Source organism: Piliocolobus tephrosceles, chromosome X (genome assembly GCF_002776525.5).
Source record: "Piliocolobus tephrosceles isolate RC106 chromosome X, ASM277652v3, whole genome shotgun sequence".
NCBI classification, from domain to species: Eukaryota; Metazoa; Chordata; class Mammalia; order Primates; family Cercopithecidae; genus Piliocolobus; species Piliocolobus tephrosceles.
Genome location: NC_045455.1, coordinates 14,789,417 through 14,806,980, shown reverse-complemented (window position 1 = coordinate 14,806,980; position 17,564 = coordinate 14,789,417). Strand labels below are relative to the sequence as shown.

The 17,564-nt window shown below is 41.8% G+C and overlaps 1 protein-coding gene and 1 long non-coding RNA gene across 5 annotated transcripts in view; one reads left to right on the top strand and one right to left on the bottom strand.

Moving 5' to 3' along the window:
* The window catches only part of DOCK9 (dedicator of cytokinesis 9), a 299,398-nt gene that overhangs the window by 38,348 nt on the left and 243,486 nt on the right, over positions 1-17,564 (bottom strand). For 3 of the 4 annotated variants that reach the window (XM_023218031.2, XM_023218032.2, XM_023218033.3), the window contains exons 38-43: positions 16,983-17,119; positions 8,570-8,685; positions 2,442-2,579; positions 2,144-2,326; positions 344-457; positions 8-223 (exon numbers count right to left, since the gene is read on the bottom strand). In XM_023218031.2, coding sequence (XP_023073799.1) covers positions 8-223; positions 344-457; positions 2,144-2,326; positions 2,442-2,579; positions 8,570-8,685; positions 16,983-17,119 — 904 coding nt within the window. Of the gene's footprint in view, positions 1-7; positions 224-343; positions 458-2,143; positions 2,327-2,441; positions 2,580-8,569; positions 8,686-16,387; positions 16,432-16,982; positions 17,120-17,564 lie in introns of all 4 variants that reach the window. The other variant, XM_023218034.3, reaches the window with a different exon arrangement.
* Positions 2,877-5,726, top strand: LOC111546571. The gene is made up of 3 exons (XR_002732828.1): positions 2,877-2,936; positions 4,116-4,193; positions 5,474-5,726. It is a non-coding gene; the product is annotated as an uncharacterized LOC111546571 (long non-coding RNA).

Here is a 17,564-nt window from a genome sequence, read left to right as displayed (position 1 = left end):
GGGCTACCTCTGAGAGATCGCCGTTTTTGACGTGGATCCTGGCCATGCTGTCGAGCCACGTCTTCCTGAGCTCAGGCGTGCTGGCATAGGATTTGGCCAGGCTGTACTGGAGGTCCACCAGCATCTCCGGGTCATTCTCGTGTTCCTTCATCTGGGCGGTGGCCATTAGCACCGTGCGTATCCTTTTGGTCAAGTCCTTCACATCGGAGGAGAAGCTGGTGTGCTAAAACAAGGGTGGAAGAAGAAAGGACACGTGGCTTCCTCTGTTTTCTGCCTGTCCATATGCACCTCAGGTGCTGAGGCAGAGTCTTGGGGTGAAACTAACATGGGCCAGGCTACCCACCTTGATGAGCCGGTCACTGTTGGCACAGTTGTTGATGATGGACAGGGACTGCTGGAATCTGGTTCCCCCAATGCCAACAACGTCTGCTATCAGCTGGCTGACGGATATGATGACCTTAGGGACACAAAAACATGAGCAAATCAATTTACCTTCAAATGACTGCCCAGGCTGGGCTTCTGTGTTCAGTCAGGATGTGCCTGAGGACAGGGGAAAGTGGGTGTTGGGGGGTGCTTTGAGCAGAGGTCGCTCCAGTGTGGGAAACAATGTCTGGGGTATTTTGTTCCCCTTTAAGAGTAATTCCAGAAAGTGATTCTGCTAGCCTTAAAAAACATTGTTTGCAAAGCAAAATGCTGATGAGAGCAAAGGGAGGAGAATGAGATAAGCCCATCCACTTATCTATTACCTTCTCCAACCAAGAGGGAGACATGATTTCTTTCTCAGTTTTCAGTTTGAACTTATATGTATTAAATATGCAATGGGTAGACTGTCCTTTGCAATACTTTATCAGAACATGGATATATTAACTATGCCATGGGGGGCTCTGTCTTTTTTTGGCTCTATGAATAGCACTGCCTTTACCCAACTGTTTGAGCTAAAGCATGGAGGCCATCTTTATTTATCCTTTTCCTTCACTACACCCAGGTATAATCAGTCACCAAATGTTGTCAACTCAATCTCCTCTTCCTTCTGACCTCACCATCCCTGGTCTAGGAGAGCATCCTCTCTGACCTAGCTTTGACAATGGTCTCCCTAGCTGAGGTCTAGACTAACCTTGACCCATCATCAACACTGGAGTCCCGAAGATCTGTCCAAATGCGCCACGATTTGAATATGCAACCATGGGTCCTCCTCAACTCCTTCTTACCCATATTCTAAACTCTGCAGTAAGGAACGTCTCTAGTTCCCCAGACGAGTGCTTCCCCGTGGTTCACTGTGGCCTGGAACACGCTCACCGCTCTTCAACCATGAGCCCTATGCATCCTTCACATCTTCCAGGTGCCCCTCCTGATCCACTCAAGTTCCTCTACAACAGCAGTGGTCACACTTGTACTCTAAGGGTTCCAGGGCTTGTCTGTGACCTCCATGAGACTACACTCCATGAGGGCTGGGAGAGGGTTCTTTTGTTCATGGTTGTATCAATGAATGCTATGTGGACCATAAATATTGTTTCCAAAAAAAGGGTTAAATGCAGAGATGGAAGAGGGATACCTCTCTTTTGTAGAAAAAGAGAGTTTACAAAAATAGAGAAGTTTGGTCATTATCTTGGCTGGCTCTCAGAGCACAGAATTTAGGATGCTTTAACTCTGGTGAGACAGCAGATGTGTCAGTAGATAGAGGACAGAAAAGAACCACTTCGGTTGGGCTTTTTGTTTCTTACCTAAAATGTTTACTATTAAGCATCTTCACATAGGTTCTAATACCTACGTGAGTATTAGATAAGACCAGAGCCTCCCCGTGGCATAGTTAATATATCCATGTTCTGATAGAGTATTGCAAAGGACAGTCTACCCACTGCATATTTCATACAAGTTCAAACTAAAATGCAATGGAATTTTAATCAGTCTGATATTGACTCAATATTTAAATGTCAATTTACCAACAGAAACGCACCTCGGGCCCAGATCTTATAGTAATGGAGCGTGAAATAAACCAAGCCAGCAAATGTGGCTTCCCAGTTTTCCAGATCTTGCAGTATCTTTATGACAAGGGAAATTGGTCAGTGTGATGATACTCAAAGTTTTCCTGATACAGCAGGATTGCACAGAGTAAATCTGTATTGGAAAGCTAAACCACACGCACTTGCAAATGTGTCCGGACAAAGGACTTCTTTCCAGTGTAATCGAAGTTGTTCCTCATCAGGAAGTAGAGCAGCTGGGAGGCCTCGGTCCTGATGGAGCTCAGCTTGGAGTTGCAGCACTTGAGAATCTCGTAACACAGAGCCGCACACATGTCGGCTCTGCCTTCATAGAATGTTGAGGGAAACTAGATAGGATGAGAGGAAGCAGATAAACCACAGACGGGTCAGTGCTCGGTAATGTGCCCTTCAATTCCGGGGGAAGGAGGAAAACTTCTAACCATCACCCATGAAGCAACTTACCTTATAAATTAAGGACCTTAAGGCAGTGAAGACATTTTTTAAAGCCGTTTCAGACTGATGTTTTTGAAGAAAACACAGGTAGACATCAAAAACTTTTTTCATGAGAGGATTATGTCCATGGTCAGTCAGGAGCTGGTTCTGAAAACAGACATTGACGGCTTTGTTAGACATACTAGTCACCTCTAGTAGGTTTCACGCAATTTCAGCCTCGAGACTTACATTTTCTAAGTATTAAAACAACTTACACTTCTTTAAACAAACTCTGCCTTGAATCCTCTAGGAAAGTACAGAATTCTTTTGTAGAATGAACTATCAATATATTTATGTTTTGGTGATAAGCCTCCCGGCAAACTGTAATACAGTTGAAAGGAACACTTGCTTAGTATTGACTGGGCTTCTACTTATTAATATGTACTCATTTTTACTGTCTACCAGCAGCTGATACAGAGGTGTCATTTGTGACATCTTAATTCCAACAGGGAAGTGCCACCACATGTATGCGTTAAAAACAGATGGGAAAAAAATACTCAAGTAAGGTATATGAAACAGGGCTTCCAAAAGGGAAAGGTGACCTCCCGCGGCCTCTAAGGCACTCTGCTAAGTTATGAATAACCAGAGAGTTTGGGAAGGTGGAAAATGTACAGGCTTTGGTCAGGTACCACTTATCATGGGTGTGAATTGGCCAGGTAAACTGAGTCTCAGCATCCTCATCTCTAAAACGATGACCCTAAAACTGACCTTGAACAGCAACTGTGAAGACATGAGATCAAGTGGAGAAACCATCTGATGCATACTTTGGTCTAGCTCAGTAGGCGGTATCTAGCAGGGTTTTAACATTTGTGGATTTTACTTATCAAAGAAAACAAGAAGACTATAATCTGCTTCTAGTCACTCAAGATTTCCTCGTGTCAGTAGAAAATTCACACAAGGCCGGGCGCGGTGGCTCAAGCCTGTAATCCCAGCACTTTGGGAGGCCGAGACGGGCGGATCACGAGGTCAGGAGATCGAGACCATCCTGGCTAACATGGTGAAACCCCGTCTCTACTAAAAAAAAATATAAAAAACTAGCCGGGCGAGGTGGCGGGCGCCTGTAGTCCCAGCTACTCGGGAGGCTGAGGCAGGAGAATGGCGTGAACCCGGGAGGTGGAGCTTGCAGTGAGCTGAGATCTGGCCACTGCGCTCCAGCCTGGGCGACAGAGGGAGACTCCGTCTCAAACAAAACAAAACAAAAAGACAATTCACACAAATTAAACACTTTGGAAGCCTGGTTGGCTACAACTCCCATCAACTGCAGAATATACACAGCAGCTAGAGTTGTGGCCCAGCAAGCAGCCAGGATGAGCTTCGTGTCTAAACGTGCACGACACTGAAGAGCACCGCTTGCCAACACGGACAAGCTGTCTGAACAAAGCTCTGTCGGGGAACGATATGTGTGTGCTTCTGCATAAGTAGGCAGATTCGACATTTATAAAAAAAAAGAAAATGTCAAGAGGCCAGTATCTCAAACCAATCTTACAATTCGGCCAAATGAACAGGGGTAACTTACGTCCATACAATTTTGCTACATAGGAAATTATGCTTGCAGTCATAGTTTCAGAGCAACATCTACCTTGTCTTGTTGGAGGGAAATTTTTCCTCAAGGAGTAAGTTTTTGTTTTTGTTTTTTTTTTTTAGGTCCAGTGAATTGTGGATGTATCACAGCTGGCAGAACACCTGGAACTCATAGTGATCTTTCTATCATGAAATACTAAGGTACCATATTGAACTCCATCATGTGAAAGGCGAGCAATTTAATGAGCAGAAAATAGAACTATTTACATAAATATGATCTAATTCTCAACCATGAGCAGCTGTTCACCAAAAAAAAAAAAAAAGTGATTTCCAGTGTTGGGGAACTGCTTACAAGTTTTATCTATGAACACCATTTTCTCAGGAGCCGTAGTTTGAAAGCCTTGCTTTTCTCCAATGTATTTACATTCCTAATTATGACTGGATTAAGTTTTGGGTGAATCTGGAGGTGACCTTTCATTTTCTTAGCACTCTTTGCTATCCAGGAGATATGGTTTCTACAAAAATTCCCAAGCTTCCCAGTTCTGCTGTCTGAACTGGCCCATTTTTCTAATGTTTCTCTATTTTTCCCATGTTTCTCTATTTGAGTGCAATTTCTCCTCCCTTCCCTCTCTATGGTCATGGCCTTTACTTCTCATTTTCAGCATTTAGTCCTCTTCAGCTCTCATCTCAAAACTTGTTTGCAAGAATGGAGTTAAAGCTCATTTACATTATGCATCCCATAACCTGTTGTAAACCTCAAATATATACAATAACATTTATTTTAAAAAAGACTTAAATAACTTCCATTTAAATGGATAAAGGACTTTTTGTCCCAGACAAAAGGGACAGTTTCCTAGCTACTTGCCTTTATTTTCCAGTCACTTTTCTTCCCTCTTTTTCTGTGTCTCCCTGCTGCTTTCTCATGAAATAGAAGGTAACATACACTAAATACAAACACATCTTTGAACATTCAGAAAGGCCCACAGGGGGCAAAAAGAGCAAAACAAAAATCACCCTTAACTGTTCCACTCAGAAATATCCACAAATAACAAGGCTGGGTATCTTATTTCTACCTTTTTATCCCTATAGACTCTTGCTGAAGATGGGAAATTTTCACTTAGGAAATTAAATGACACATTAGAATAATATAAAGGCATGGCTTATTTCTAGCAATAAAGTGGAGACTGCTTCTCCAGGAATTCTCTGTCCTGGATTCAGGTTTGACCATTGTAACATGGTCTCTTATGGAGCTTAATCCAGGAGACGGGCCTTTCAGCAAACGAATGCTCAGCATCAGTAATTTCTAAAAGATCCAGGAACACAGAGGAAAACAAACCTCGGGTGTGAAAATGAGGTGACTGGAACAAAGTTAATTTAAGACAGCAAACTCTTCCCAGTCAGACAGCATTTATCATTATGTACACAATTATTTTAAAATAACATTAAAAAATCAGTTTGGAGAAGAGCCATTTCTGTTACAGATGCTTGCCAATCACTAAGATGACCTAAGCCCCATGTGTCTGCAGACCAGGCTTATGGTTGAGCAAAGCAGATCACAAGCTGCCTTGCAAGCCTCCGGCTGCCCATGTGCTCCTCCCTGTCTTGGTTCCTATTGCCCCTGATTATGTGTTAGTTCTCATTGTGCAGTTCAGATCAAGAAGAGGTACTAAATGGAACTGCTAAAAATACATTTCCAGATTAAATCTGTGAACACATTAAAAATATCATAAACTACTTGAAGGCCAGCATTGGTTTGGGATTGTGTTAATAACAGACATTAGAAAAACCATATTTTTCTGCATGTGACAATCTGTTTACAAAACAAACCCTTTTAGGTAGTAAGTGAGATAACATGTGTGAATGTGTCCAGATTTGTATATATCTGATATCTGCTAAGTGTTTGGTAATTTTTTTCTTCTGTCTGCATAAGAGATCATCCAAATACCTTGATCTTTACTCAACTCCATCTTTCTCTCTCTCTCTCACACACACACAAGCACACTCACACACATCTGACTTAGTGGAGAACAAGACCTTTGGACAGGCCAGTTGTGTAGTGATCTTGGGCAAATTTCCTAATTTCTCCCAGCCACAATTTCCTCATCCATAAAATGTCAGATAATTCCATCTATCAGGCAGAGCTGTTATGAAGATTAATGCCTGAGGCACAGAAGGCACTCAGTACATAGCAGGAAGCTAATGTAATAATAATAACCAGAATTCTGGGCTTAAATCTTTCAAACATTTTATCTTACTAGGAAATTGAGTTCTGGATTGTCTTTGGCAATCTATTAGATGTAGCCAATTAAGAGAGTCAGTAATCACAGAGTTATACCTGCTAAAGATGACTTTCTTGAATTATGCCAGCTCACTCACTGTTCTATCTCTTCTGATATGGCCCAACTGATACCTCAACTGAGTAAATATTTGCAAAGAAAGATCCCAGTGACTGCGGTGCCAATGAGCCTCTCGTATCTGTGAGTCTAAGCCAGGGAAGACTGTCTTACCACACGGCCCAACATCCAGTAATGCCACAGAGCGCACCGTACATTCGCCTACCTTCCAGTGGGGGTGCTGAGCTTTAAACAGGAAACATTTTTTGCATGCAAGCATATAAACCTGGACACAGATCACCTTAGCTCTAGAAGCTCAATCTTCCTCGGGTGAGTCAGGGATCAGGCCCTTTGCCATAGGACCAGTGAGGAGCAAACACAGGTTAAAGTGCTTACTGTTAACCTGGAAGTTCACATCTGAGCCCTACTACCTTCCCATTCCCAGACTGGAGGCCAGATATTTAGAAATCTAGGAATAGTGACAAATACTCTTCTTTACCACTCTTTTTTTTTTGAGACGGAGTCTTGCTCTGTCGCAAGGCTGGAGTGCAGTGGCGTGATCTTGGCTCACTGCAACCTCTGCCTCCTGGGTTCAAGCGATTCCCCTGACTTAGCCTCCCGTAGTTGGGACTACAGGCACACATCACCACGCCCGGCTACTTTTTTTGCATTTTAGTAGAGACGGGGTTTCACCATGTTGGCCAGAATGGTCTCGATCTCCTGACCTCGTGATCCGCCTGCCTTGGCTTCCCAAAGTGCTAGGATTACAAGCGTGAGCCACTTCACCAGGCCCCTCTTCTTTACTATTAAGTGAGAAACTTGAAGGGGGCTGAATTAGAACTGCAGGCTGTTGGGTAAGGAAACCGTCACTGTTCTCATAGGTGCACTCAGACTGCGCTTGTGCCCCGTGTGCCTGGAGCTCATCCCATGCTGCTCTGCGGCTCCAGAATTTCCTGCTTATTTACCTGGTGGGGCACAGGCAGAGAGGGGAAGAAGGTGTTGCCACCGCTGTTCTGAACTTAATGATTCATGTTTGAGACTGATACAGGTATGCATAGCCAGACATTTACTTTTAAAACCTTCCTTGCCTATTTACTAAGAATTTTTAACTAAAAATACCCACAAGAAAAGAGAGGTTCCAAAGCCTCTTTCATGTTTCTAGTAGAGCCACTGTGATGTTCAGGTGTCATGCCCAGAGTTTCTGATTCAGTGGGTCTGGGTAGTGGCCCAAGGATTTCCATTTCTGACACGCTCCCAGGGCTGCAGCGGCCGCTGGCCTGGACGCCACACTCTGAGAGCCCCCGGAGTAGAGGCTCCAGGTAACACGGCACTCCTACCCCTGAGCTCACTTCATTCAAGCTCATTTCCCCGTCTCTCAACTGGGCTCCTAGGCATGAGCTTCATGGGGACAAGAGTGGGATGGCGGCTGAAGAGAGTAAAGATATATAATAATAAAGTGACACAATGTCAGGAAAACTATCACTATTCTTCCTAATAAAGGAATATGCTTTATGAGTAGTGAAGACAAGTAAAGCAGAGAATGACTTCGGTTCTGTTTCCCAAATACCCTTGCAAATAAGCAAACTGTTCCAGTATTTATGGCATATAAACACTCATTCAGTCTCTCCTTTCTATGCTAGAAATGGAAGTATACATTTAGCAAGAATGAGAAGTATTCGGTTCCTAAAAACAGCAGTGGCTGAAAAGTCCATTTCCACCTACTTGAAAATTACTTGCTAAAACTTAAAAACATACAAAAAAAAAAAAAAAAGTTTCATTTTCCATCTCCGAAATGGTTTTCTCATTTAACGTAGTAACTGATAAAAAAAAAACTGAAAAGATGAATGTGTTTGTATTTATTGCTCCTTTCTACATAAAAATCTAATTTAAATGCTATAACATTTGGATATATTTAAAGATATTCAAGGCAGAAATGCCTGATTAGGTGCCTATATTCATAATCCTCAAGGTTCGAGCCAAAAGTTAACTGCCTCCAGAGATCACGTTTCCATCATGCCCAAGCACGCAGCACACACTGACCAGTTAAATTTTATTTCAGGGCATTCAAGTCATTCACTGTGGAATGATTTCATTAAAGGAATTTAAAGATTAGTGGTTTCCTTACAGGGACAAAAACAACTGCGGAAGTACAAATGCAACACAGTCAGTTTACACTGGTTGAGCTTACCAACAGAATGAATGTGGAAGGTAAAACTCGACCACGAACAGCTGATTGATACAAACCTTAAATGCCAATGTAAATAGAGAGAGCGTGTCCAGAGCTGTCAGGCAAACCTCAGTAGCAATGTTGGCTTCAAGTAATGACTGGTGCAGAACATCTGCGTCCGAGTGGCCGTAGCCTGCATGAATTACAACACAAGATTACTGCCCAGTGGTTCAGAAGGCAAGGCTGGCAGGATGGGGTAGGCACAGTCAACTTTTGATTATTTACCAGAAGGCCCACTTTGGAAGCTTGTCTCCGTGTTTGCCTTTTTTTGGGGGGGGGGGGGGGGGGGGGGTGGGGAGAGGGAAGGAAGGGAGAAAGTAGTAATAAGGTTTCAATTCAATTATAACTTTTTTCCCACTCTGAAAGGGCAATAACTGCAGCAAACATTATGCACTTGCTGTGTACCAGCCACGATTCTATGAACTTTACACATATTCTCTCATTTAATCCCTCAACAGCCCTATGAAGTATGAACATTGTTGAACCCTTGGTAGAGATAAGGAAATAAAGGCATAGAAAGGCTAAACTTGTCTAAAGTTATACAGGTAGTAAACAGTGGAGACAGGACTTGGACCAAGACAGGTGTCGACTGATTCTGCTATCCAGCAGGAGTGCTGGTGGAGGCTAAGATTTCCAAAGTTTCCCGTGTACACAGAGGCAGCAGCACAACACAGGTTAAGAAAACGAGCCTGAGATCAGGCTGCTGGTCACTGAGTCCCACTCTGCCACTCACCAGCTTTGTGGCCTTGGCAAGTTATTTGGCCTCTTTATAACCTCAGTTGCCTCATCTGTAGAATGGGGATAATACAGTATCTACCTCAAGGGGTTGTGGTGAGGATTAAATTTGCTAATATTTGTGAAGTTCTTGGAACAGTGCCTGGCACACAGTAAGTGCTATGGAGATGTTAAGTCAATAACATCAGGATCCGTTATCAGCAAGGCTCGTGAATGATAATCAAGAGTTGACTGTGCTGTGCATAGTATTCTACTCGCTTTAAGAAAAAGCATAAAAGCCAACATGTCTGAAAGAAATGTTTAGAAAAAGAAAAGACTTGAAGAATCTGTCATTTAAATTTAGCTTAGTCACACATAATTTAAATACAAACAGAAATCTTCCATATGTGGGAAAATCAATTTAGTACTGATATAAATGCAATTTGACATACAAGTTGAGATATTAAATTATGAAATGGTATGCATTAGCAGAAATACATACAGGGATGCAAAGATGTTACAGTATTGATCTAGATTACAAAGAAGGATGGCAATATAATAAAACACCATGTAATGTCTTTCTCCAAGGAGCAAAAATAAAGCAACGCTTATTACTTAAGTAATTTTCCTAATACTCCAGAGAGGAGGACATTTTGTACACAGATCAAGAAAATGAAGTACAGAAAACCTAGGGAATGTTCTTGAGACCACTAATGGGGAAAAAAAAAAAAAAAACACCCAGAATCTACACTCCAAATTCCTCATCCAGGTCACTGTATCATAGTACATATTATTGGGAGAAAATCAAGTAACTAGCATACATCATTCTGACTTAAATGTCAGAATTATAGAGGGGTTTTTAAAAGGCTACAAAAGAGCTTTAAAAGCTACAGAAGTGTTTTTTAAAATATGATAGAAACGCTGTTCCGTGCTTTTATCCAATGCTGCTTTGCTTTGACAAAGGTGGTGCTGAGACCCTGTTTGCGGATCACATCACTTCCACTCTGCAGCATGGCTAACGTCTCTCCAGATTCAGTCAGGATCTGTAATACGTCTGGCACCGTGCTAGTTCTATTTCGTTTTTTGCTTTTGGGGTATGAAATCTCCCAGAGAAAAGAAAGGTGGGTATGCTGGGGTACTAATATCACTTGAACTGCTATGACGGTAAGCCAAGGCATGACTTTATTCAGCGAGGTTTGTTTGGTAAGATACAGAGACAATGAAAGAGGAAAACAGGTTGATGATTACTGTTAAAGTGATCACATACTGTCATAAGAGAGCACACGCAAAAAATACAGCACCTGTTATCAGACCAACCAAAATGATCACACAGGTCCAAGGGATCCTTTCCTGAGGGCTACCATTTGCCCCGAATGAGTTTTCGTCTGGGTTCAATTTTAACAAGGAACTGGCTTTATTTTAATTTCTTTCTCTGCAAAGAACTGTCCTTTTCTCGGTCTAGATCACCAACAGGTAAAATGCATCTAGGTGATCATTACCAATGAGATGGCCTGAAGAACTCCCATAGAATTTAACTACTCCTGGCTGAAAGCCTGAAACAATTAAAAATTGGAATTTGGCCATGTGCTGTTTTAAAACATATCATCAATAGACTACGCCAATTAAGTTATTACGTAAGTATGTATGCACATATGGAAACATGGTACTGGGAAGTGTTATTATACCATCTACTCTCCTTTGGAGTCAGATTCATGCAGAAATTGGTATGCTTGCCTGAGTCATACAGAAATCTAAAAGAAAGGGCCCTTTTAGCCACATTTTGTTATGCTTTGCTTTTCCTTCAACTGTTTCATCTAAAAAACCAGCAGGATTCCTGAGCTAGGGCTATTTTTTTAAATCCCTAAAAATAATTGGCAGCACAGAGAGGCTGAACCAGTCACAGAGACTGAGACTGTCTCAAGGCCTGGAACAGAGCTGCGCAGGAGGAAGACTTGAATCAACAATCACCATGGTATAGACCAACACAGGAAAATGAAGCTGAGCTAGTAAATTCAAGAAGAATTAAACTAAGGGTTGGCAACGTTTTGAAAGCTGATTAAGCAGCTTTTGACCTGGGCAAGTAAGGAGCACGGTGTGAAGCACACTGATTTCCACGAGGAGGCCGTGGTGCCTGGGGCACTGCGCTGATTCCCTCCAGCCTGGCTCTTCAGGGACAGAGCCGCAGGATTTCTGCATGGACACGCTGTCTCTGACACACATGCCCCGGGCTGCTTTACAGTCCTTCGGATTCGCTGCTCAAATTTATACAATTTTCATTCTATTGTCATTCTGACGAGACTTATTCTAAAGTCCCCAAATCTTTCAAATACTCAGGGGCCACGGATGAAATGTGTCTACACTGAATTAACCTAACCCTGTTTTACGAACTCACATTACCTGCATGGTTCAAATGAAGAATGCTGACACATCGGTGAACTCCCTCCCTCCCCACCACCATGACATCAGAGGTAACGTGGTGGGCAGGACAGAAGCATGAGGCCACACGCCTTTCCTGAACACCAGAGGACGTTTGGGATAGAAGAGCAGGTCAGAGACGTATTTCTACAGGGGGCACCTCCATTTGATAGCCGCCTTCACTCTTTATGCAACCAAAATTCTTGTTTGTATTTTGACTTTTTCCCCCTCTAGCCCATAATGTGAATCCAGAAACATAGTAAGTTTTATGAGAAAATATACATACCAAATAACAAGGAATTTTCTTGCTGAAAGAACTCTCAAATGTAGAAGACCTAGTCTCCTAGATATATATTAACTTATGGTGTATGGTTTTATTGAGTTCAAACATTTTTGCAAAATATCAAACTGATCAACATCTACACAATCGATTATTCATTTCCATCCAATTTTTATTGCTAAAAAGGTTTTCCTCATAGACTGGCAAAGAGTAGAGAATAAATAGTAATACCTCAAGGCTAAATTTATGTCATTTGATGTCTGCCCTTTGATCCACAAAGAAAACAAATAAGCTCAGAATGCCTTGTGGAGACACAGGCTCTAATCTAAGAGTTTATACTTCAGGAGGTGGGTGTCATACCATCAGCTTTCTCTTCCCTATGGCTTTCTTAAACCTAATGTTGAGTTGTATCCGAAAATGGGACCTCATAGGAAGTAAAGGCCCCAAGTAAAAATACTTGGTTTAAACACACCACACATCCTAAAGTCCTCTGTAAGGATATTACAAATGACTGACTTTAAACGTACACTGTATCAGACCTGCTCAACTCTGAGACTCCATCAACTGCAAGAAACACCAATCAATGACAGACTACCATATCCAATGTAATGTGTAAGATCTACCCAACTTCAGAAATACTAGAAAATGTGCAAAAATGTGCCTCAGAATCAAGGAAACATATCTCAGAATCAAGTAAATAAGTGTTTTGTTTAAAACAAATTTTTTTTTTTTTTTTTTTTTTTTTTGAGATGAAGACTCGCTTTGTCACCTAGGCTGGAGTGCAGTGGTGTGATCTTGACTCACTGCAACCTCCACCTCCTGGGTTCAGGCGATTCTCCTGCCTCAGCCTCCTGAGTAGCTGGGATTACAGGCGTGTACCACCACCACACCCAGATGTTTTTGTATTATTATTATTGTTATTATTATTATTTTAGTACAGATGGGATTTCACCATGTTATCCAGACTGGTTTCAAACTCCTGACTTCAAGTGATCTGCCTGTCTTGGCCTCCCAAAGTGCTGAGATTACAGGCATGAGCCACTGTGCCTGGCCACAAACATTTATTTACTATTTTGAGTATATGTTTAAAGCATCTAAGCACATTTTACCCAATTTTAAAAATATATTATCCATGCTTTAAAACTTTTGGAAAATATTTTAACTCAGAGATGTCTACATTCTCTGTATTTTTCATATTAATTCAATATGATGTACAGTAAAGGAATTTAATGATCACCTACATTCATTTTCTTGCTTGTGCTTCATAGACAAAAAAGACATTTCAGAGTTAAATGGGGCCCGACGAGCCACGCCATCCAAGTCCTCCTGGCATGCTTAAGTGGCCTGGACAATACCCCAGCTGGGCCTCCTCCAGTCTGTTTGCACACCTCCAGCTGCAGGTGTCCACATGAACTTCACAGGCAGCTCAGCACATGCCACTCAAGGCCAGTTCAGTTAAAAACTACTTTCTGATTCTGATCTGAAATATTATCTGCAACCTGACCCAGTAATCTTTACTTGCCTTTTAGATCAAATTATAAGAAATCCAGATTTTCTTTACATGCTGCTACCTCTTGGCTGGTGTTCCCTGCATTACACCAGTGGGAAATATGAATTATGCAAATGAACTTGGTGTATTCTTAGAACACGTGACATCAAAGTAAACATAGTGTTATTTTACATATATTTTGCAAATGTACCACTTATTTGCAAACACATTTCACTAAGTTTTCACCTCATAATGTGGTTTATAGACATGCACATATATACACATAGACATGTTCACATACCTACAGTATACCCTCCCTTCTCTTTGTGGTTTTGTGCTATCACTCTCAATTTTTCATTTGACACAAATCTCTTCCACTGATACACAATGAGCACAAATTACACTAAATATGTCAATGCCTAAGTGTTCTAAAGTTTATTTTCCATACACCTGAGTGATGGTCCAAACAACAAACCTGTCTTTTAAGGGTGTTTTTCAAATAGCTAAGACTACTTGGCCATCATGGGATTTGGGCATGGGGATTTGCTATCCTATTTCCTACCAAAATTAAAGAGTAAAGACAGGCTCTTGCTGGAGTTCCATGTGAAGTGCCTGTGGTGCCTTCTTCCACGGCCTGTTACCAGCGGTGATGGGGACAGACCTACAAAGGATTCCGTTTCCCATGGGCCTCTGCTGCTCCCTGCTGGTCAAGCTGAGTTCTGACACAGCCTTTCCTACTCTACAGAAAGAGAGGAAATAAATAATGCAGATGTACAGGGACTCTTCCTATTTTTATTCTCTTCTGAAACAAATTCATTTTGGATTCCTGGGGATCCCTGGCAACTTTCTCACATATTGGATCTATGTCATATTGGTTGGCCCAACAGAAGGTATTGTATTTGTTGTTAAATGGGATTTTTTTTTAAAAGACATATATGGTCATAAATTTCCCAAAAAATACCCAGGTAGAGATGTAAACAAACATGTACATATATATAACACACACACACATACATGTTCATGTACATACAGTATGCACTCCCTTCTCTGTGTTTTTTTGTCTGAGTTGACTATTTGGAGCTCAAAGAGCTAGCGGAGGGAAAAGCTGAAGCAACTCAAACACATAATGAGAACTGGAGATATAAAAGAAGGCTGAGTTCTAGGAGATGCAACAACTTAGGAGATAACAGAACCAATTCGGGATGAACAGAAATTGTAGGAACACAGGCGTTGACTACAAGAATCAGCTACACGCTATTTACTGGCAAAGCAGGAGAAATGTGACTGAGGACAGTGTGCCACTGAAAACTGATGAAAGAGGAGGGAGACAGGAGGACAGGGCTGTGGGTAGCAGGAAGACAGAATGGAAAAAAAACCATGTTAACAAGATGGCTTTTGGCAGCAGTAGCAGCACCAGGCCAGCTGTCTCTCTCCTCCAATTCAAGTTACCACCACAAAACCCATTTGCAGTGGGAAGAGCTGCTACATATTCGCATGGATTAAGGTTATTTATTCACATGTGGACGATTCATTTAATTTTTGTTTTCTGTGTTTCCTAAATGACTATTTTTGGAGGTGGAGCACTGGTGTACTTACGATTTTTTTAAAAGTGCTTCAAAGTTTAAGCATTTATTTCAACCAATAGTGAGTTAGCCTCTGTGTTATAGAAATTATCTGAGCAAAGGAGGTCCAACAGATCCTGTTTATCAGTGGGGATTGAATTTCTGCTGCTAAATGGCAAAGAAAAACTAAAAATAACAACACTCTTGGTTTCAACTCCTTTTCTGTAGAGCTAGTCAAAGCCCCAACAGAAAAGATGTTAAAAAATCAAGTACTGTAGCCTTAAAGGTGTCACTCACTTTGCATTCTACAGCTAAGTGTAGAACTCAGAACTAGCATTTTATGGCTACCAACTCAGCATGTGGCAGACTGACATTATCTAAATTAAGCCTGGGATTTTATCAATAGAGACTATCTTCATAACATTTTTGATTTTTTTTTTTTTTTTAAGATAGGATCTTGTTCTGTCACCTAGGCTGGAGTGCAGTGGCACAGTCTTGGCTCACTACAACCTCAGCCCCCCAGGTTCAAGCGATTCTCATGTCTCAGCCTCCCCAGTAGCTGGGATTACATGTGTGTGTCAATAAGCCTGACTAGTTTTTGCATTTTTAGTAGAGACAGGGTTTCACCATGTTGGCCAGGCTGGTCTTGAACTCCTGGTCTCAAGTGATCCACCTGCCTTGGCCTCCCAGTGTTGGGATTACAGGCGTGAGCCACCATGCCCGGCCAATCTTTGTAACACTGAACTGTACCTGGACAATCTTCATAATGCCCACGTTGCGGGGGCAGAGGTGTGGGCAGCTGCTTTGTTTTGATTCCTCAGGTGTCTTACTTTGAACTATTATTAATACAATGCATTGGGAACACTGCCTTTACTCTTGGCCTGTATTTTAAAAAGATGTGCGAAAAATCACAGTGAACGGAATTTATTATTAGACATGATGGAAGGATATTAATAACCATGTATTAAAGACAGCACTTGGAATAACAAATAATTGTTGAGATAAAACAATAACTAGCTGTGTCATGCTTGGAGAAGAGATGGAACAATTTAGAGAACACAATGCTAGCAGAAATGGGATTTATTATAAATGATCTCATTAATTTTTCAAGTGCTGTATGGTTGATATCTTTCAGGTGTTCCGCTCTAAGAAACCCTTAAGAAGATAAAACACTTAAATTACTAGAAACAGCACATGATGCCTTTTCCCCTCTGCTGACTGATAAAAATAAATTAAAAATATGCTCCCCTGTTTTGGCAGAATCTCTATTGTGAAGTTAGAAAGCCCCAAAGTTAGGAAGGCAAGATGAACAAAAAGGTCTTGGCTTGCAAGTGAAGCGGCCTCGTAAGCAGACTTCAACCTGATTAAATCTTACCATTGTCTACAGAAATTCCAAGCACACTTGATATCTTTCTCACACTGAAAACACAGAAAAAGTCACTTTGTTATTGGACGCTTTTCCACACCCTCAAAAATTGATTCATGGGCTTTATGTTTTCACAGCAGTGCTAGGATTAACATCCATTCAGAGCTGGAATGTCAGAATGTGGACGCTTGATCAATTACATGCACGGGATCAGGAGGGGTGAAAGAAATCCATCCCGAATGTTCTCCGAGTCGCAGGGGAAAGCCAACGTTAAGTTGGCTTTAGGTGATGAATCCAAACTTTATGTTTAGAATACTGGAGAACGGCTGGCTATGGACCCAGCCAAGTTTTGTTTTGGGGATGGGGGAAGGGTCAGGCACTTTTAGGTTTCGTGCTGTAGTTGAGCGTGTTCCACATTGTGTCACTCCCAAATGCTGAGGACGCTCCTCCAAGGAAGGGAACTGTGCCATGAGCTCTTCATCCTACTTGCTTTGAGCTGGAAGAAAAATCGAGTTGGTGATGTGATAGGTGTGGACTGGGGCTCTCCCCTCTGAGATGGCACATGAGATGGCTGGCTGTTACGATGGCATGTCATGGGACTTACTGTGGTTAAAAGTGAGAGAGTTATCCAGGCTGCCCAGCTGCTGCAATCTGGCATGCATCATTCCTGTTCTGTTACGGGAAACAGGCAATGTCTGAGACTTTCGATCATGAACTATGGGTCCCAACCCCTCCTGGTTCCTGCAACATGAGTGAAATGGGATAGAAGCAAAAGTTAGATGTGTTACACCGCAGCGAGACGGGGAGCGTTAGTGAAGCCAGGACATGGCATGAGGGAGATGGCCATGCACTGACCGAGCGCGGTGGAGCAGCCAGAGACACAGGCAGGCGGCAGCTCCCACACACTTCACGGCAAAGCACCTGATGACCCAGGAGCAAAAATCAGGCCAAAGCAGGGACCTTCTTATTTTTAGAAAGTACTTTAGAGATGCTACTCTGAAAAAAGTGAGCATCACTCCAATGCAGTACTAATGGTTAGTGTTCTGACAACTGTCAAAATGTCACTCATCTTTTTGGATTATATATGTTCTGAAAGAGCAAAAGACATGTATTTTTTTTTAATTAAAAAATGCATTGGAAGACACAGAGAACAAACATGCAATGGAAGGGATTATATGAGTTTTAA